The 22671-nt window shown below is 39.6% G+C and overlaps 2 protein-coding genes across 6 annotated transcripts in view; one reads left to right on the top strand and one right to left on the bottom strand.

Moving 5' to 3' along the window:
* The window catches only part of acsl5 (acyl-CoA synthetase long chain family member 5), a 75026-nt gene extending 55247 nt beyond the window's left edge, over positions 1-19779 (bottom strand). Inside the window, exons 1-2 of the mRNA XM_034218087.1 lie at positions 19745-19779; positions 16619-16757 (exon numbers count right to left, since the gene is read on the bottom strand). The gene's annotated coding sequence lies outside the window, so the exon portion shown is untranslated. The remainder of the gene's footprint in view (positions 1-16618; positions 16758-19744) is intronic.
* On the top strand, positions 72-21780 carry LOC117547378 (plexin domain-containing protein 1-like). Of its 5 annotated transcripts, none has more exons than XM_034218089.1 (13): positions 72-521; positions 9002-9162; positions 17187-17327; positions 17407-17476; positions 18139-18261; positions 18347-18465; positions 18547-18646; positions 19212-19307; positions 19394-19475; positions 19560-19620; positions 19708-19831; positions 20326-20486; positions 21051-21780. In XM_034218089.1, the coding sequence occupies exons 1-13, from the start codon at positions 446-448 to the stop codon at positions 21174-21176; spliced, it is 1440 nt and encodes a 479-aa protein (XP_034073980.1). In that variant the 5' UTR covers positions 72-445; the 3' UTR covers positions 21177-21780. The 5 variants fall into 5 exon arrangements, with proteins under 5 accessions (XP_034073980.1, XP_034073979.1, XP_034073983.1 ...); XM_034218088.1 differs by having other exon boundaries at positions 17184-17327; XM_034218092.1 differs by having other exon boundaries at positions 17184-17327; positions 21003-21082.
* The last annotated feature ends 891 nt before the right edge of the window (positions 21781-22671 follow it).

The following is a 22671-nucleotide window of genomic DNA, read 5'->3' as shown; positions in this document are numbered from 1 at the left end:
GCTCTGTTAGAGAGAGAAACAGAGAGACAATCACAAGGAACGAGACAGACAGACACAGTGGGGAAGTGAAGACTTCTTTCCACCAGTTGAAAATAATGAGATTGGAGCAAAGGAAGGGCAAGGAGAAAACACCTCTCTCTGCAACACTTCAACTGTTTGTCTTTTCTTGACATGAAGTTGCTCTAAAGGGCAGTACAAGGAATTAAAGCAAGGAAGAAGAAACGACAGACACAGCAGGGAGACAAAAGCAGTAAACCTTGGCTGAGGTGAGAAAAAATAAGTTGTGTGGGAGAGCAGAGGCAAAAAGAGAGAGCGACGAAAGGCAGGGGAGTGGAGGAGTGAGTCGCCCCGTTACTTCCAGCGAAGTGAGGGGAAAACAGGGGAAAAGAAGAAGAAGTAAGGATTGATAACGACTCAGGAAAGGAGGGAGAAGAGTCAGCTGGACATGGGGCTTTGTGCTGTTCTCCTCATCTGTCTCTCCCAGGCTGAGCTGGGAAGAGTCTGGGCTTATGAGCATGAAGGTAAGCCTCATTCTTCAATGCCAATGTGCAGGTATTCAAATGTTTGTTATCATATTAATGCCATTTTGACTGCATTTCTTCAGAATAGACAGCCTTCTAAAAATATGGTTAAAATAAATAGTATGATCAGATTTCTTGCGGCTAACTGGCAAAAGGCAAGATTGGAGAATGTTTTTGGGCAATATTCTTTGGGGGTTGATATGCATCTGTGAAGTTAACAAGTCTCTTAACATTTCTCCCTGTCAGTCACAGGAAGCACATGAAAGACTGAAAGTGTTTAGGTCTGGATTTTCTGAGGATCCCATTCCAAAAATGTCCTCTACTTAAAAAATAAACATCTGGTGTTCATTTGCTTGAAAAATAATCAAATCATGTGATCGGAAATCCTGCATTTTAGCAGTTAAATGTTTGAGATTAACCAGTCGTTTGAATTATGACTGGTGTTATTATTCCAGCGGGCATTTTTACAAGAGTAGAAAAATAAATGCAATGAGGGCAGCAGCTGAACTTTAATTTGGAAAGCTTGTGAGAAATTGTATTTAATCACCTAGAAATACTGTGCTTGGTTGCTATGTGCATCACCTGCATGTGTATGATGCCGTCTCTGTATGAGTTTATGCGCATGTATGTATTTTTGAGCTCCTTGGAGATGCATTATTTTTAGCAAGCCCCCGTTCTTCATCTGACGCTCCTCCTCTGACAATCAGTGGTGCTCCAGTTTCTCTGGCCTATCCTGTGGTCCCACTTACTCTGATCAGGGGCCGAGCTCTGCAGAGGACAACCCGGAATACTGTGCACAGACCAAAGAGATGGACACTCTCTAACATAGGATAACTTAAAGTCAGGCTTAATGTCCACGCTCATCTTTAAATACACCCAGGTGTCCCTATTTTGGGAAATTTTCCCTGATAACTTTATCTCAGTGCTTGCTCACACCATAAAGTGGAACAGCACTCAATAGTCAGTGCTGTAGTGACTTCCTGTGCTCTCAATCCCTTTGATTGAAGGGGATGTCCAGTATGTGTACCATCCACTACTGTCTCAAGAATATTTTCAGACCAGGTAATATGTAATTAGCAGAGCAGTCAATACTCTAGCAGTTACAGTTGCATTGCGGTGTCTTTTATAGCAAAAATCTCTGTCAACGCTGTTGGTGTTTGATAGTTAGGAGATCAAAGTATTGACAATAACTTCTGAAAAGGACATGAGTATCTGAACCATTATGGCAGTTGGAATAGATTTGACTCAAAACCACAAAGGTGAACCTGCTGGTGGCACTATAGAGTACAGGTCAACGGATAAGGTCTTTAGGATATATTTATATTGGACCATGAATGTCTGTACAAGTTTCTGCAAAAATTGCAATATGTCAATTTGTTTCAGTCCGAACTGGGAGACAGACAGACATCCTTACATTGCATTGCTTAGGAAATCAATTAGGCATCCATGTCTTTTTTTTTCGGTTACAAAGGGAGACAGCAAATCTGTCACACCTCCCAGTCCCAGTACAGGCTGCATGACCTGTTCAGCGGGATACCAAGATCCCTATTCACAATGGAGCTTACTCAGCATGTCTGCATATGCAAGTGTTAAGGGAATAATTTATAACATAATCAGTTTTGCCATGCTCATAAGTTTAAAAAGTAGGAGATTCCTGGCTCTGAAATACACAAGTCATGTGTATTTTTGGAATTCAGATCACATAAAATAAGATATTAATAGTGACCCTCTAAGCAAGTGTTTTCAAGTGATAGGAGTAATACAAAAACAACTTCATTCACATACATGGATTTTGGCTCAGATATGAATACGTTTTAAACTGGATGGCATCTTCCCGAGACAATTGTGATCTGAATCATGGTCAATACCTGAATGAGCCAAAAAATACCATAACACAGATTCTCCTAAACGTTTTTACGTTTCCACCAAGAGAAATCTTGAGTCTTATGATTTAAGCGAAAGGGAATATAAATAATTATACAATACCAACCAACAACAAAAAATGACAACAAATAGCCCAGTGATCTCATCGTGTAAAATGTTAGCTTCTTTAAAATAAAGGTTAATCAGGGTTATCAAAATCTCACATCTGTAAATCTGGCAGATGTGAGATAAGATTTCATACATTTGTCTGCTATTGCAAAAAATATAAAAGAGTAACACTGAACAGGCAGTCAAATACAACTGTAACAAAGACCATGTGCAATATCCAAACACTTCCTAGCAGCACTAAAGATTAGTTCCAAGTGTAATCATAAAACAAATCAATGACAGTAAATTAAACATTTTATAAACTAGGCTTCATCCATTTGTCTGTATTTATCTAAACACCCATTTTTTTCCTTTTCATTTCTGATCCTTATCAGTCCAGCTGCCAGTATTTGTGATTGTGTGTTATGGTTACTGCTGTTTCTCCGAGTGAAAGGTGCCAAATGGCTTCTTCCCACGCCACAAGCTCAAGGCTGGTTTTAACCATAGACTGGTTTTAACACAGATCAGCTTATTTAAATTCAACCACAATAGAAACCGCTGTGCTAAATTGCAATGACACACACTGACATACATAGCAGTGATGTTGCGCTGTGATTACTGTTCTGCTAATGATTTTTCTGCCTGAAGACTGCAGGTGCCTTGCAAATCCTGTCACCAAGTCTCATTTCATAAAGTACAAAATACGACCTCTACAAGGTCAAAACTTTGTTTGTATCTTGAGATGTATTCATGTCTCCTCTGCTGTGTTTAAACAGTACACAATGGTTCACTCTGTTAAGCGTATCCGTCTCTGGAGCAAAGATGTTTGCCTTTTGTTCTCTTTTGTTGAACTTGCAGATAATTTGCTTTTCCTTTCTAGGACCAAGTACATGCCCTGCGGTGTATCCTCGAATTCACTTCAACTTCAAAGTGAATGAATTTACTCAGAGATTATTTTCAGAGGACATTTATTTTTCATCCATGGACTTTATAGTGTAGTTGCCAGCTCATAGAGTCCTGTTGTGAACACGAAAATGTTGAGTACACCAAGGTTTTGAGTTAAAAATGTATAGTACGGGGCCCCGCAACTTGGAAACTGCCGGATGCTAAATTTGCATATATTGGGCAATTTGCACAATAAGCATGAATTACCATTATAGCTTATGGGGAAAATAGTGTAAAAATTGCCTATTTGGACAATTTTTGAGTGATTTTGGGGGTTATTGGGGATGCCGAGTCCAGTTGGGAGATGTTCGGGATACATTTTTATTAGTTTAACCAGAAAATTGCCATATTTGTACTCCCAGTGGGCGTATGACATTATTATGTCATAATGGATTCAGCATTCTCAACCCAAAAAAAAACCACTCCAAAATTGTCCAAATCGGCCAAGTACGTTAGCATCCGGCAGTTTCTATGTGCTGAGGACCAGTACTATACATTTCTAACATTAAACTTTGGTGTCCTCAACATTTCCGGGTTCACTATGCTCGCAACTAGACTATTATCTAGCTCAACAGATTGAAAGATCATTTAGATTGAGGAAATGTGGCGTCATTGTCTAGTCTGGTTTGTCCAGTTGCTGGCTAGCCTTCACAAGCTGCTTTCAATAGGTACAAATGTGACATATGTTTCTTTGGTGTCAAATGATGGACAAACAGTTCAAACTCTGCTAAAGACATAAAAATAAGTAATGAAAGAACGCCACAGAGTGACTGTACGTTTTGAAAAGGGAAAGAGAGCTAGGGTACAGGGGACTGGGAAATAGGTGGGTGCAGATGGTAAAGGGATGAATGAACACAATGTGTGTATTCATAGCACACTGTATATGGTTCAAAATGCTGTGTCCTAGTTTCATGTAACTCCCACACCCACTAGATTATAAGGTGGTTGCTGCAATGCAGCGCAAATAAAGAGGATACAAGCCAGCTGATGTTTATTTGTAACTCATTTAAAATGAATCTGGCACTGCAAGATATGTTGGGTTTAATAGACAGAAATCTGAAATTGATGAAATGTTCACCATTTGGCATATACCACTGATATTTTCTTAATTTGAGTGACCTTGGTAAACATGTTCATACATTTAATTTGAAAAGAAGGTGCATTTTAGTGTATATTTATTGTAACCCCCCCCCCCAATACACCAGCAAACCTTTAACATCTGTGACTTTAGTCGTTGGATTGTAGGTCCCTGTTTCCAATTCAGCAGGATGTTTTTTCTGCTCCAGTTTGCACATTCCCAGTGTGGGTTCCAAGTACACATGTGTCTGCCAGACCTGATGCTACAGAGGTCAACTTCACTCTAGTTCTTACGCGAAATCCATTCCACTGTTGAACTCTTTTTGCCCGATCTTTGTTAAGTCTAGCCAGGCCCATATGCCCACAGTTAGACAAGGTTAGAGATGTTCCGGGAAACCCTAAGGATGTTTGTAAAGCAAAATATCAAAGTGACCCATAAATTGTAAAGGCTGCAAAAAAACACATGCTCCTAAAGGACTTGAAGTATGTTCTGTAATAACTAATGTTGAGCCCCTTATTGTCCACCTTCAGTCTTCCTACCACTCACAGCTTTTCCTCTCCCCTGCTGTTGGACGCCCCCTCAGCTGTTTAGTGATGAGTGCTGCCAATCTGACCCAATTAGAAGCCTCTTGTTCTGAAGCAGAGGAAATAGCTTCCCTCTCTACCGTGATCAAACAAGCTACCTCATTAGAGCCTTCTCCCCTGTGTGTGATAACCTCTGTTTCTTTTTCTCTTGACCTATTTTGTCTCTTTCATTCATTATCTTTTTGTTACTAAACGTTTCTAGCAATAGAACATTTACTTCATACAATGAGAAACATTAGCTTTCTATGAGCCTTAAAATAACTACATTTTGATTCTGAAGATAGAAAAATACACCGTCTGACCAAGAAACAGTTGTGCAGATAAACTCCCGTAAGAATTACAACCCGTCATGTCACACTTAAATGTTTGTTCTCATTAAACAAACAAGACATGACGTATACAAATATGTGAGATTCAGAGGTACTGGTAGACATATGTTCTTATCAAATTGCCACTTTTTCACAACCCTCAGCGTCTCTCTTAACATGGCCCTGCTGATACCGAGGTACAGATACAAGGTTTTGCTCATCCCTGTGTTTTAGGTGGTAGAGTGGAACACTTTCCTGCAGGCCTGTGCGATGATTTGTGCTTTAGAACACTTGTGAAGTGACTGCTCAGGATTTTTGTTGCTACTTTTTTGTTTACGAAGCGAGTTGATGCACACATTTACCGACACAACGCCCAACGCTACAGTCTACGCATGAGGATTGCAAAAGCCCAAAAGAAAATAGCATTTGATTGCTGTGACTGCCTGCTTAGTTCTGCGTGATGCAGCTTCCTCTCTTCATTCACCCTCTAGCGCGCACCACCTAAGTTGTGCTTGCTCTGTAACTCTTGCTTCAGCTGCAAGGTGCTAACTGTGAAACGTTTTAAAACAAACAGCAACAGACAATTCTACATACACTACCTTTAAGCACAGCAGAAAAACAGCCAAACGTTAAACCAATAATGTTGAACATCTTATTGCTGTACCAGCCTCAACTCTTTCTGGAAGGCTTTTAAAATGTTGCCCATAAAGTTCTTTCAAACCAAATTGGGAAAACGTTTCTTTATGGACTTTATGGAAGGGGAGGGGGGGCATAGTAATGTTGACACAGAAATGTGTTAAACACAAACTGTTACCACCATGCTGGAAGCAAATGATTATCTAAAGGATTATTGAAAGCAGAAGCACTATGATTTAAATTGGAACAAACAGACCAAGCCAATCAAAGAAAAACAACTCCAGATTAAGACTACAAACTAGTTTGTGGACCGTACCCAAAAAGGGTGCACATACTTATACATTGTCAACACCATTTATAAAAACAAAAGGCTGAAGGAGGTCTAATCCCCGTCGCTCTCCCTCTCTCAAGATGTTCATAAACATGCAGTTACTTAATAGCTCACACAAGTTTCTTTTTAAAGATAGCTGCAGATTTTATTGCTCTTCCTCTTACTACTCTTTTTAACCTCTCCCTCAGCACAAATGCAATTCCAAAAATATGGAAGTCAGCTTATGTCTTGCCTTTACTAAAAGGAGGGGAGGCAACTATTTTAAATAACTATAGGCCAATCTCTAAATTGTCAGTTCTGGCGAAGGTGCTCGAACGCCTAGTGAGTGAACAGGTAAAGGAGTTTTTATGTAAAAATGATATCCTGTCTAAACATCAGTCAGGCTTCAGAAAACAACATAGCACCATCACTGCCACAATGAAAGTGGTGAATGACATTACGAGTATTTTAGACAATAAGCAGAGTTGTGCAGCTCTATTTATTGACCTTTCCAAAGCGTTTGATACCGTCGATCATCGCATCTTAAAGCAGAGGCTACTCAGTATCGGCATATCCAGCCATGCAGTGGGTTGGTTTGTGAACTACCTCTCTGAAAGGTCCCAATGTGTTCACTTTGATGGGCTGTCTTCTGAGTGGTTAAACATTGCTAATGGTGTTCGTCAAGGTTCTGTTTTAGGTCCACTTTTATTCTCCATATATATCAACAGTTTAGGTGAAAATGTGGATGAAGCTACTTTACATGTTTATGCTGAAGATACCGTGATGTATTGTGCAGGTCCCTCCATTAAGGAGGCTGGTGTTAAATTACAGGCTGTTTTTAACATTATTCAGACTCAGCTCTCTGAACTAAAGCTTCTTTTAAATGTTGATAAAACCAAGGTAATGCTATTTTCAAAAGCTAAAAAGACACCAGAGCCTGTTTTGGATATTGTTACTATGCAAGGACAAGTACTTGAAGTGGTTACCAGTTATAAATACCTAGGTATCTGGCTTGATGATTGTCTTACTTTTAAACTTCATGTCAATAACCTGCTTAAAAAGCTGAGGGTTAGACTAGGTTTCTTTTTCAGAAACAAGTCCTGTTTCTCGCTTGAGGCCAGGAAAAGGCTAGTCACTGTGACCTTTTTACCTGTGCTGGACTATGGTGATTTGTTGTATATGAATGCACCTGCCTATTGCCTGAACAAGTTAGATGCCGCCTATCACAGCGCACTGAGATTTGTCACAAATTGTAAAGCACTTACTCATCACTGTACCCTGTATGCCAAGGCAGGTCTGCCATCACTTACTGTAAAGAGGCTCAGTCATTGGTACACGTTTATTTATAAAGCTTTGTTGGGTAAACTCCCATATTATATCTGCTCTCTGATAACACAGAGAGTTGCAAGCAGCTATTGTCTGAGATCGCATTATGTAGTATTGTTAGATGTGCCAAGAGCAAGGACTGTCTTAGGTAAGACAGCTTTTATGTGCGCAGCTCCATTTGCTTGGAACAGTCTTCAGCAAGAATTGAAACTGAGCAATCTCATTCCTCTGCATGTTTTTAAAGCTAGGCTAAATGAAATGCTCGTTGATACTATGGCCACTTGTAAATGTCTATAACTATGTAAATGTATCCTGTAAATATAATGTATAATGTCCTTTATTGTTTTATGTTTCATGTGGAGCCTATATGCTGCAGGTCTCCCTTGAAAAAGCGATCTATAATCTCAATGGGACCAATCTGGTTAAATAAAGGTTTGAAATTAAATGAAATGAAGTGAACTCACAGCCCACATAAAATCTTGACAGCATACTTGATTTAACCTTCAACTTGTTATTCAGTAGGAAAACAGCAGAGACCTTCACCCGATGGAACGATCAGCCTGTTCTGCTGATCTCACAACTCTAAGTACATTCATATGACAGTGACTCATGGATCATTTTACTGTTCAAAAAATGAAAGGAAAGTTCAAATCGATGATCTGTTGCGCAGATGACAAGAAGCCTACACAAATGAAAGTGGTCAGCAGAAAAACACGTGGCCAATATGAAATTCTGGAACTAAATTAAGGTTGTATCATACTTCACAAATAGTAAATAAACACCCAAAACCACAGATGCCAAAGTATTAGTTTAAAATGCAGTGATTAAAAAGAAACTCTGCATGAATGACAGAACAAAGTGTGCTCATGATTCTGTTTTTTGCGAGTTCTTTTTTCTTTCTTTGTGGGAGATATTGCCCTAAACACGGATTACATGTCTTCCTGTTAATGGACCTAATAATGGTAACCAATAATGAGCAGATGTGACCGCGAGGTTAAAAACCTTTTAAAAATATATAACATTTAATAGATCATTTATGAGCTCCCTTCACATTTGTTGAAAATAAGGACACAGTTGAAAGATCGTGTTTTTCTCAAAAGTCTGGAATCTAGAATTGTGTGCTTTATTTGTTTAGGAACTGGCTAAGCGTATCCATGTAATGGTAAATATAACACATGAAGAATTACTGCATCGTGACTAAACATGGCAATAACAAAACATCTTGGCCCTGCAGAGTTAAGAGACATATGTTCCTTCATGGATCTATTCAGGGACCATGTGAGGTTAAGTGTTCAGTAACAATAACTCCCATCTTGTTCTAGATGCACTTAGCGAGACTGTTCTGCAGACAGATGGGGATTTTTACGGTTTGCCCAGAACCAGGAGGGACCAGCATTCCCCACACCAACACAGAGAAGTGCGACACACTGAAGGAAGAGGACTTGATATCACTACCCTGCCTGACAACATGACCCGCATAGTGGTGAGTGGGGGTGGGCTAATCATATCGTTCACCATAATGCCTGTATCATTTTTAAAACCTGTCACTAGCTAATCTGTTTTAAAGACACTTGTACTGGCCTAACATGCTTGGAATAGATCAGGCCATTTCTACATACAGGACATGGTTAAACCACACACTCCAGCATGTGCACTTCACTCATCATTGGCCAATTGGCTCACTAATCCCTCACTACGAGTGGGACCCAGGTACCATTCAACAAAAAAATGTCTGTTGGCTTTCCTGGCTGCCAAATGGTTGAAAGAGCTGCCCATTGATATCAGGACAGGACATCACAGATTGTAAACCCACCAATTTGTACTGCACCAAGGCCATTTAAATGAATCACACATTTTTTTTTACTAAAATCAGGAAGTGAGTTTGTATCTTCGTGGTTGGTTGCACTGACTGAAAGTCACTATGGAAAAAAGTAAATGAAATGTAATGTAATTATTAATACCATATTGTTATGTAAGTGGCTATGCACTGCTCACCTTAAACAGAGTTTGGGAAGTTATCCAAAATGTTGTCAAACTGTGAGAAACAGTAAAAGACTTGAGGGATGAAGACTAACTGGTTGGTTTGGCAAATGTACATTTGGTTAACCACCCAGTTTCTGTTAAAGAATAGCACACAGTCCTTTGCCTGAGTTTTTAAATAGAACCATCTGGAACTGTCTTGCACACAGTAGATGAGACCAACCCGAACATGGCTAGCTTGAACTCTTGTTACAGTGCCATCCACACGAACGGAGAGGTCATTACATGGATTTATAAAGACAACAAGATATAGTGTTGGAGCCAGGACCCTATTCATTCTTGTGAAAGTTTCTCAATGGCGGATGAAGTAAAATGTAACTATTACAAAAATACTTACATTATCCAAGGATCTGAGAACATAAAGCATGCGTACATACATGTTTTCTCTCGCCCCGCATCCAATCCGCTGCGTCATCGCTGTTCTTAGCTCAATCAAATGAATGGAGTGGGAAATTATCAATGGATTCGGCTTTTAGCGCATTTTACATCTTTAGGACATAATGATTTAAATATGGTCTATGCAAGTGTGTACTAGGTAGTTGATTTAGCTCAATAAGAAATATGCACTGATTTACAGACATCTCGTTCTCAATGTAAGTTGATGGGAAAACGTATTTCTGGGCCAAATGGCATCCTTTGACACGGAAGTTGTGGTACTGCCGTTTGTCCACTAGAAAACGCTTCTTCATCGCCTGCCGCTCTTTCTGAGAGCTTGCGTCGTCTTCTTACATAGCTATCTAGCTACAACCATGAAACATTTCAAAAGAAAATTGCCACAGAAATTGTTCCTAGCTTTCAGTCATGAAGGTTCTACAAATGGCTGGGTTCTTATATCTTCATGAAAAACATGTTGTCAATTGCTGATTTTATTTCACCTAAAATGAGGTTGGAATGATAAGAATGAAAATCATGACTGATTATTTTTGGAAAATAATACTCCTTCCAAAACAAAATTGGCAAACATATCACAATGTCAGGCTGTATGAATTAAGTGAAACTGATAGGTTATTATAACTAGGGAGTTATTTACGGGCATTGTAAAAGCTTTAATCTGAATATTATTGGGTCATTATCTTAACACTGTGCTTGAGGGGAATGTTGTTATTCTCTCAGGTAACCTTTTGCATCAGTGTGTGTCTGTGTTTGAGTGTGTATGAAGGGTTTATTTGTAAACTCTGTCTCTTTCTTTCACTTCAACCTCAGTAAAATTCAACCAAAATAAATGGTTTTGTATGTTTTTTTTATTTTATTTACCTCTCAGTCCAATTCAAATTGAAAACAGACGACAGCCTAGTCCTGCCAACTTACAGTGTTTGTTTAAGCGTGAGTATGTGCTGTGCGCGTGTGCATGTGTGTGTGCTCGTGAATGACTCACTTAGACAAGATCACACACGGCCCTGTTGTATGGCTGCTGTTGCCTTTTTGGGGGAGGTCTGATCCCAGTTTCAAAAACTCTCCACCTCTTTGGCCAATGGGAGCTTCTTTAATGAATCGGTCAGCTGTGAGGGGAAAAGTATATGATTGTTGCCTTCTATTCAACTAGAAAACCCACACCCCCACTAGAAGACACTGGCTGCCAGGCAATAGAGATGTGAGAAAAAAGTGGGTCACTTGCTGTATATGGAGCAGCCGGAGAGGCAGTGAGAGCGCTGCATTTAACTGCTCCACTTTCTGAGCCCACACTAAACCCCAGAACCATTGCTCTCTGTCACCTTGAACTGTGGCATACATTAATAACGCCATCAAGAACTGAGAGCTGTGCGTAGTCAAAGCACTGAGTTTGATGTGTAAACAGCTCCCCCAAGTGGAACTGTTTGGATAGAAATAGCAGAGAAAGATCCCAGATGTCTAGTGACGTCGTATCCCATCAATCCCTTAACACAGATCTCCCCTTTGATCATTTTTGGGTCATCCCACATTAACTCACAAAGACCTCCCAGTTCATGTAATAGACTTCCTCAATAGTTTTAAATTTGTTGCAACCACATTTTTATACTGTGTAGTAATAATATTTGTCTTTTTATTCTAGATGCTATTTGGTCCTGGATGAGATGTGCTTCAGAAATGGCTAAATAAAGCTTTTTAATACAATTTTGTCACATATTTCCAACCAAAAAGTTGGTTGCTTTATCGTATAATTAGCATAGTGGACATCACCAGAGACACATGACATATTACAGTGTTTCCCCTAGGTTTACTGCTTTGGGGGGGTTCTGCTGTCTGAGCAGGGGGTTGTTGGGATATTTTATTGGTCTTTCTTAGGGTCCAAAACACTAAACTTAGTTTATATAATAAAAGAGCACATGTTCAATGTGAAAAGCAACAGTAGATATAGATTAGTTGCAATTTGGTGCTATAAATATGTATTATAATTTGTATTTATTTTTTAAATAAAAAAATACCTTGAATTTCAGGGGGGGGCGCGGGGCTGCGTTGGCGGGGCTCCGTTGGCGGGGCTCCGTTGGCGGGGCGCAGCGCCCCTCCAAGACAATGGTAGGGGAACCACCAGTGGCGGCTGGTGGAAAATATTTTTGGTGGGGCTTTTGATATAGTGAGTAAAAAAAAGATTTTTGGGAGAAATGACCCCTTAAAATTAGGACTTCTGGTGATGTAATGGCGCGTTTCCAGTGCAGCGCGGAGCTCGCTTTAATGCTGCGTTCAGACCGGACGTGATGCGAATATTCGCTTCGCTCTAAACGCTCCTATCGCATCGCTCTAGTCGCTCGAGTTTCACCGCGGCAGCCAGCTGTGTTTACTCGCATCATTCAAACAAGACGCGCTGGCTCGGGAGCTACAACTACAACAAAATGAACATATTTTACCAACACATCCTCACTCCCAGGTCGGCCTATGTTGACGTTATGTCAAGTCCTGTGTCGGCTTTTTCCAACGCAAGGGGGGGGGGCCTTAGCGTCCATTTTCAACGCAAGGGGGGGGGCCCTTAGCGTCCATTTTCAGCATTCCGGGATGTCCATATGCTTCTATGGACGCTCATGGAAGCACGGCATTCGTTTGTGTCGGCTGCCCTTAAAGGCAATGTGAGCGTCCATTCTCATTGGATAACGGAGAATTGTACACCCGGAAGTAAGTATTCCCCTTACTGTCGATTGATTTTACAATGTTATCTGCACTACTCATCGACTAAAAAACACCAGATTATCCTTGTTAATTACACAACATTGATTGGTTTAAATTGTGTGCAATGCTTTTGTATTTTTCCCCTTCCATTCGGAGAAACAAATATTTTTTCGGAGTAAAGGATGGCAGAAGACACTACACTACCCAGAATCCCCAGCTATCGTTTGGACTACACCATGTGCTCTGTTTGCCAAACCCGTGATAGTCCTCAAGCTCTGTGATTGGAGAGTGTGCTCCGAGGGTTACGCCGATTCTCGAACAGCACTTGAAATGGGATGGAACCATGCACGGCAGACTGTCCAAAACTGGATTTGAACGGGTCCACCGCGTCCTCCCCTCCCCCACCCCATCCCCAGAACTACACATGCTGGCTATTCTGTTTCGCAACATGCTCTCTATCTATGGCACGTCTCTACTGGGAGTTGTAGTTATAAAAGACGTTTTCGTATTTCCCATAATAAGAAGTTGCCAGTATTAAACTGTGTACATCCCTGGAGGTTTAGGGGATAGGAAACACTCACATTTAAAACATATAATTAATAAATGGGTGAAAATTGCTTGTGCCCATAATGGGCAGCATTAATATATATAGGCCTACACACATGCCAGCTAAGGTCAGAAGAGCTTTATTTAACAGCTGGTCTTATGTGTGTGACCCCTGTTGTTAATTGATAACATTACATTACATTAATTGATAAGCCTGAAACATGCACTTGTCAAGGTTCAGAGGCACATTTTGCAAATATGGCAGTAGCCATCGATCAGCTTAAGATAAGATATACTTTATTGATCCCAAGTTGGAACATTTGCGTTACATCAGCATGTGTAACAGTTAAATATGCAGTGGTGTTTATTTGTAAATCATTTAGTATAATCACACAAATTCTGTGTTTTATATTCAACAATTCTTTGTTCTTTATTTATTGATTGTTCAATACCTGACAAGGTCGGAGATGAAATATCTACATACATCTTATAAGAGTATAATACATTATGTATAATATCAGTTAAAATAAGTGCTTCAACATAGTTAACATTGCTGGAGGTATGCACAAATATTGATAGATGTCTTGTAATGCACTATTGAGGAACCTGGGACCCAAGTTTTTCATTCAATGCATAACTACACCATAGTTGTGTAGGCCTATATGATATGTCAATAAACCTTAGAAAATCTTGAAATCTTGAAAGGGATGTGCAAAATAGTCATTATATACAGTCTTTAATTAACTATTAGTAGAGAATAACGAGTAATGAATATACTTTATAGGGATCCTATTAATATCTAATAATAAAAATAATGAAATTCAATAACATGCTTTAACCACTAGGTGTCCCTTTATATCAGCTGTGCACCTTTATGGTGTAAATACAGCCTATCTACCAATTGGATCAAATATAAAAGTCAGCCGAATTAGTGTTGATACTGCAAGGAGACGTATTGTGTGAAAAGAAATGTAAGATGTTGTTTAATGGCTGATATATTTATGATCAACGTCACGTTTTCAGTTCCTCATGTTTGTCTAGAAGTCTTCTCATCAGGGCTCTATAAATACAGAACTACGGCAGATATGTAATATTTAATGCAGCCGAATCGTGTATTACAATGCCGGTATGTGATGACTTTCAAAGAGAAAAGCAAGCACACTCGGAATAAAGTATTATTATTTTTTTTTTAATGTTTTCGGTCTGTTTCCGGTATTTGTTAATGACGATGTGCTGTGAGATGTGAGACTGCAATTGCACAGGGGAAAATAACGTATCTTTAGATGCGGATTTTGTTAAACTAATATGTTTGCGCTGTGGACCAACACTATACATTGACGGGGAAGGGGGTAGCAATAAAGATAACACCATTAAACAGTTACACAACATAACAGAAATAATATCGATAGCAGCGTCCCTAGCAACCACCTTGGTAACAATGAAAACGTTATGGACGCAATTTCCTGAAGTAATCTTCGTAATAACTAGCAAACTAAAGATCATGTGGGCACTGCACACATAATCTGAAATAACAACTCATATTTCTCGCATCAAATGACATCAAAACGCATTTGAATGGCCAAACTAACTTTAAAATAGGCATTTTCCACCGAGAATAAAACGAAGTTCCGCCATGTTTGTTTTTTCTGCAGGGAGAAATGTGAAGATCACGTGACGTCAAACAGAGCACATGGTGTAGTCCAAACGATAGCTGGGGATTCTGGGTAGTGTAGTGTCTTCTGCCATCCTTTACTCCGAAAAAATATTTGTTTCTCCGAATCGAAGGGGAAAAATACAAAAGCATTGCACACAATTTAAACCAATCAATGTTGTGTAATTAACAAGGATACTCTGGTGTTTTTTAGTCGATGAGTAGTGCAGATATCACTGTAAAATCAATCGACAGTAAGGGGAATACTTACTTCCGGGTGTACAATTCTCCGTTATCCAATGAGAATGGACGCTCACATTGCCTTTAAGGGCAGCCGACACAAACGAATGCCGTGCTTCCATGAGCGTCCATAGAAGCATATGGACATCCCGGAAGGCTGAAAATGGACGCTAAGGGCCCCCCTCTTGCGTTGAAAATGGACGCTAAGGCCCCCCCCCTTGCGTTGGAAAAAGCCGACACAGGACTTGACATAACGTCAACATAGGCCGACCTGGGAGTGAGGATGTGTTGATTTTACCGTGATTACATTGTAATACACGTTTCTAAATTATGCCGACGTAACAACAACGGTTAGTAAAAACCATGAATTAATGCTTTGACAAGTCTGCAGACAGATGGCAGGCGAAAAACCTTTTAGAATGCTTGTTTTCTGAATGGAGCTTGGCTAAGCTAACGTTATATATGTTCCGACCGTCCACACTCACAACAACGGCCTATACAGACATAAATAAACCAGCGACTGTATTCTCCATGACACAGACAGTCTGTGGTTTGTACTTGTTTAACTTTTGTCTAGTTTCTGAACAGATCGTATCTGTTTGAAGAGCAAGCATGGGAAACAAAAGATAGCATTTACCTGTTTGCATCGTTTGCATCCAGCTAGCCTCGTTGATACGTTTTGTCTTTTTCACGAGCTTGCTGTGATATATACAAATCGGGTTGGTCCGGTCCAAGGTCTTTAAGTATCAATTTATCTCCCAAACTTCTCCATTGGAAAGGATTGGAGAGTAGCTCTTGCACGGAATTGGGTGCGGACCGAGGTCCGGCGACTCCACCTGCACACCATTCTAAATACTGCGTCACCTTGGTCACTCACGAGTCTAAAAAACAACTTGCGTCACGTAAGCAACGTGGGCGCCAACGTGAGCGCCCTCGTGACCAAAATATTTGACGGCGCTGATTGGCTGAAATTATGTTTCGGCGGCACAGTTTACTATTGAGACTTTTGCAACGTGCTGGTTGCTGCTGTTTGTCTCGGGGGCTCCGCCCGGTATTGATAAACTAATGCCATGGGCAAGGCCAGGCAGGAAACATGTGACTTATCAGTAACTTTAGACATCGTAACACAATTTTAAACGAGATTTTATTGTAGATTATACATTTGACTGATACCAATTGTATGATATTTACCTTGTTCATTAAAAATTAAAATATAAAATATATATATATATTTTTTTTTTATTTAATTGTTTTTTTTTTTAATGTGGGAAGAGGTGGGGCGGCGCCCCTAGCGCCCCTATGGGCCGGCCGCCACTGGGAACCACTGTATTAAACTCACATCAAACACGATTTAAAAAAAACATGATTTGATGTTTTTTCGTACCTTACGATTCCTTAGATTCATTGAGCTGTTCGCAGGGTGCTGATCCCCCGGTTGAAAAACACTGTTCTCATGTCACACTGACCCTGGTCCTCTCTGATCCACCATCACAGGCATACTGGATCATATCATGGCCAAATGTCTGAAAAACACAAAATACACAAAACAAATAGATACATTAATGATTATAAAATGAGTACTAGGGCAAAAATAAATAACCATGTTTAAAAAATGTATGTAAACATTGTTTCTAATCACAAGACACTGTGAAAACATTTAAAAGGTTAGTCAGTGTCAATAGGCAGACTGTAACATGACTGTCAGCAGATTTGCTTGGCTGCAGCTGATTGCAATTCATTCTGAAAGCTGAACCTTCAAAACTCTTGTCTGTCATCTTGTTTATATGTTCCCCACATGCTAAGCAATAAAAAGCACCTGATTATGATTGGTAAAAACATACTGTAGATACCTTAAAACTTATACCACCAAACAATACACTCTAAACCCCTCCCGCTGAATAATGTCAAATGAAAAACTTCACTTCTAATGAGTGACCTGTTTCTGTAAGGAGGACTCCCAGCGGTACTACAAATGGCAGAGCTTTGGTCCAGCAGACAGACGAACGGAGGAATTGTGGGTAAATCTGAACAACCTTCACAAGAGCCAAGTCCAGATCCACGGCATACTGTCCAACGCACATCGACAAGCAGCGGTAAAAACAATTGCACACACACGCACACTGAACCATATGTTTAACACCAAGAAATGTCTGATGTGTTTTCTTTTCACAGAGGGTGGCGCTGTCTTTTGATTTCCCTTTTTATGGACACCACTTGAGACAAATTATCATAGCGACAGGGGGTGAGTATCATTTTACATTCCTTAATAATACAGCAGTGCTTATCTACATTGCTCTTCCAATCAGGAAATTAAATTACTACCAGTATGTTGAATGGGACTTCATCGCACCCTGGGGAAATATTCGGGCATATCAAGCTAAAATGAATCTGGTTAACTGTAAACGCCTTCATTTTTTGATGACTTGAATTGCTTAAAGGCTTGTCCTAAGTAAACAATCACGCGAGAGAGAGAGAGTTAATGGTTGATTTAACACAGTTTTGGGATCTGATAATAGATTTCCCTCTCATAAAGACATCAATTGACAACAAACGCTGCATAGTAGAATGGCTTGGTATTGTTTACATCTTTCACTACTACTGCCAATACAATACCAGAGTTTTGGCGAGAATAAAAAAGACAAAACATGTCATTTAAATTAGAATATCTAAACAAAGAGTAAGTGAACAAGATTAAAAAATTGACCAAATACCATATCATATACTAGCTTTCAGTTCTCAACAGATTTTGATACTCAGCTACAAACACACACTGGTCACAAAACAGTAAAAATACATTTTAAATATGAAAATACAGCCTGTTTTAGAAGAAGAAAAAAACATAACATTAGTATTTAATTGACAAACTTGCAACACAATTTTAACATCTGTACTACCTGCCACCAGGATTCATCTTTATGGGAGATATTACTCATCGGATGCTGACTGCCACGCAGTACATCGCTCCCCTCATGGCCAACTTTGACCCCAGCTATGCCAAAAACTCCACAGTGAGATACTCGGACAACGGTAAGTGAGGAGCTCCTGTGGCAGAGTGTAATGTTTGGGAGCTCCTGGTTTTCTTTGACCAGCCTGTGTATCCTGCTCTGCTCAGGTAATGTATTTGTGGTGCAGTGGGACAGCGTGTCGCTTAAGGACCGAGAGGCCGAAGGACCTTTTACTTTCCAGGCAGTCCTCAACAAAAACGGAACCATTGTGTTCAACTACAGAGATGTGAGTCATGTTTTTCAACTCCTTGTTTTCGTAATGATATACTTCTAAAAGGTGTTAAAACAAAAGGTGGTATTACTTCAGATCCCTATACCAGTGGAGAAAATGAATTCCACTGAGCATCCAGTAAAAGTGGGACTGTCCGATGCTTTCATGGCACTCCCTCCCCCCTTGCAGGTCTCAGGTGAGTTCTCTAATTAAAGTATTTTTTTAAATTATTATTATGTATGTATAGCTGCTGCTTTGAAAACACATATAGTTTCTTGATAGGGTTTTCTGTTATGTTTGTATTTTTCTTCAAAACTACAATCGACTGGGGTCCTAAATGAACACACGATAATCTACCACATTTTTTGTAATAATATTGTTATTCAATGATAGGTTTCTGTCTGAGCTTTTCTCCGTTTTTTTTTTTAAGTATATAGGGGAATATTTAGACATATTTTAAATAAATCTTATTATGGGACTGATTGCTTATTTTACCAGCTCGGGCAATTGAGTCAGATAAAAGCATGTACGGTATACACAGTGCTGACTGAGATTACTTATTTAGCATTCAACTCTAAATAAATAATATCTAAGGATGATTATTTTCTGAAACTTGGATGTTATAAAGAAATACTGGGATTCGAAGCCTGTTTGAATGGCTTATAAAAAGGTGGAATGGACCACAGTCTTTAGCCTTTAAATCCCACAGAGCAGAAACATAAATCTTTCAAACATACTAACATTTTATATTTGTCTTGAAGAAGCACAGCGCCGTACTATCTATGAGTATCACCGTGTTGAGATGAACATCACAAAGATCGTAGGGAGATCTGCTTTTGAGTTCACGCCTCTGCCCAGTAAGTATCCTTAAAAATCTTTTAGCCTTTACGTGAGTCTCATTGTTTAACTGTCTAACTTTAGACACTGTATCTGATTCCTCCAGCCTGTCTCCAACACACATCCTGTGATCTCTGCATAACATCCAACATGACAACCGGCTGTGGCTGGTGCAACACACTTCAACGGTAGGACGAAACTCCAAAAGATTTATCTTGGAATTAATCCGCAGAGAGCCTTGCTCTATTGATTTTTTTCTCACTGGGTTTCAGATGTTCTGACGGTATCGATCGACACAGGCAAGAGTGGTTAGATTATAACTGCCCTGAAGAGGTGAGATACATTTCCCATCGTACAAACAGAGATATAATGAGCAGTTGTTTCGTATTTTCTTGAGTCAAACTGTGGTCATTTACTCAGGCAAAAGGCTCATGTGAGGACTACATCCCGGTACTACCTGAGGGATCCATGAGCTCCTACAACCAGTCCTCTCCAAGTCCAACACCTTCTTCAGCGGAGATGGAAGGGCAGCCGGTCACTAGAGGTAAACTCCTCTAAAGCAGACGCTAGGGGAAAAGAGATAGAGATGTAACTTGATGGTGACTTGGATTCAGATTTTTCCATAGATAATGAAGGTATTTTTCTTGGTTTGACAATATTATAAAAGTACAACATTTCATACTGTCATGAAAAGACTGCTAGAAGAATTTTCCCTGATTTCTGACACAAATTTAGATTAGAAAATAAGAACTTAAGAACAATACAATTGAAGAATGCAACCAAAGTATTTACACAATTCTTCAGAAAGTTAACTGAAGCTCAAAAACTAAGCCAAGTTTTAAAAAGGGAAACAGTTGTGTAACAGGAGAAGCTAAATAAATGCCCTCCTCTACATTACCTAAACATTACAACAGTTATATAATATAATAATAAACAATTCCGGTTTATTAGAACTCACTTTTGACCTCTAGGATGAACTATGCTGTGTGTGTGGTATTGCTTGAATAAAAAAAAGATACTTTTTTTCTGTCTTTTCAGATTTACAGTCGAGTCCACCCCACCATACGGGGATAACGGAGAACACGGCTATCATAGCGGGTGTAGTGGCAGCACTGGTGGTGCTTGTAGTTCTGACCTTACTGGCCGTGTACTACATCAACACACACCCCACCGTGGCCCCACCCTTCTACCTCATGCAGGTGAGGACAACAAAGTAAAGTCATGCATTCCCAGAGGTTTTTTGGGGGTTTAAAGATAACAAACATGCTCATATATGCAGTGGTGGAATGCAACTAGGTTTATTTGCTCAAGTACAAATTAAAGATATTTGTACTCAATTCAAACAATTTGACAGCTTAAGTTACTTCACACTCTATTTAGAAACAAATGTGAATATCTTCGCATTTGATCAAATGTTTATATAAAGTATAAGAAAAAGAAACCCTACAATCCAATTAAAAGAGGTGTCCTGACTCCTTAGTATAACAATACTGCATTGTTTTTTTTCATCAAAATAAAATGCAGAATTTTCAATGAAATATTAATATAAAAGATACTAAGTCCCTGTTCGTGTTCATGCTTCCATCATTTTACTTGTGTAATATTTGCAATGCAGGACTTTTACATGTTACCAAGTAGTTTGCACTGTGCTATACGTACTTTTACCGTAGTAAAGTATCTGAAAACTTCCTCCACTGTTGCATGTTCGTCTGCAGCCTGGCCTTTAGCAACTACCGTCTGCTTTCACTGTCTGTTGTTTGTAGCGACGCACCAATAACTACTGGCCCTCCATGACGTTCCGCAACCAGGGCTGTCACTCCAGCTACGCCGAGGTGGAGCTAGGGGGTCATGAAAAGGAAGGCTTCATCGAAGCCGAGCAGTGCTGCTAAGAGTCCTGGACTTGCAGGACTAGAAGAAAGGACGACATCTTGAGGATTTCAAAGATATTACAGGGGAATGAATATGGACGATAAGGCCGACCATCGACAGACCCTACTTCAAACTCTGCACCTGGACAGGGTTTTCTGTAACTGCTCTTGTAGCTTTGCCAGTTTTCTCTGTGTGTTTTACTCTTTGCCATCACACAGGGGATCTGTCATATTACTCAAGGGTTTAGGGTCTGATAGAAAGCCGACTGTACGAAATGATGAGATGCGGATGTCAGGGAATAAATCAAACTAGCCTTCATACTGCAAACCAACATACAGCTCAACATAACAATGTGTTTTTTTGTGTCATTCAGTAAATGAAGTTACTTTTGTTTCTTGAATCTTCCACGCGACCAACTGGTTGGTTCATATCATGTTATATCTCTGTGGAATTCACTATAACAGATATTTAGCTATGTAACGGATAGTGTTTATAATGTCATCTTGAAGTTCTCTGGAAATATTGTTTGGATTAATTTTAGAGGCATCAAGTTATGAGGGTTTTCTTTTAATGTTTATGTTTAATTGTCTTCCAATAAAAACTGATGGTGAGTGTTGACATTAATCTCATGCTTGGTGTAGATTTGAAAAACAAATGGTACCATTTTGGCCTATATTAGAACAGGATTGCTGAGAAAAATGTGACAGATGCTGGTCATTGTCAAGTGAGTGCCATCAGGAAACAATTTATTTAATTGGTATGAAAGAGCTCTAAATGCTCTCACTCATTGTAAAGATACTAACAAACTAATCAACATTGTTTTTGCTCACATTAACACTGGCATCTAATTCAATTTGCCAACTAACTTTTGAATAAAACAAATGTCCGATCACAAGTGAGGTATTGATGATTACAATTATTGCAAACATTTATCCTAAACTGAATGGTATTGTAATATTGAATTTGTTCCTAATACCCTGGTTTGCTTTTCTTACTCTTACCTAAAACAAGCATACATATTTATTGAAAGGAGAATTTGTGGGGGCCCTGTCTTAAAGCTAAACGCTTTATATTATATATATAAGTGTAAATGTTCATGTTAACGAGACAATATGATAGAGAAGCATAGGTAAAACAGAGTCACTATGGGACTGGTGAAAAACAAATAATATAGTACAGTGGCTGCCACACGATGGAGCCATAAGACCAGGGGCGGTTCTAGGGGTGGGGGGGGGGGGGGCAGTGCCCCCCTAACACTGACTTTGGACCCCCCCTGTGGCCCCCCTGAAAATGATTTTTTTTTTTTAAGTTTATGATTAAACGATTTATTGGCTGACGGAATAGGCAGAACGATATATATTTGTAATTCTAGTCGGACCCATTAGAGCAGGGGTCTCCAACACGTCGATCGCGAGCTACAGTACCGGTAGCTCATAAGCCCTCAATAGCCCCCACTTTACAAATATGTTTATAATTTTTTTTAATGCAAGCCGTCGTCACCACGGAGGAGCACAC

This window comes from Gymnodraco acuticeps, unplaced genomic scaffold (assembly GCF_902827175.1).
Source record: "Gymnodraco acuticeps unplaced genomic scaffold, fGymAcu1.1, whole genome shotgun sequence".
In the NCBI taxonomy this organism is placed as follows: Eukaryota; Metazoa; Chordata; class Actinopteri; order Perciformes; family Bathydraconidae; genus Gymnodraco; species Gymnodraco acuticeps.
Note: the sequence above shows the minus strand (reverse complement) of the source record. Positions and strands in the feature narration are given on the sequence as shown.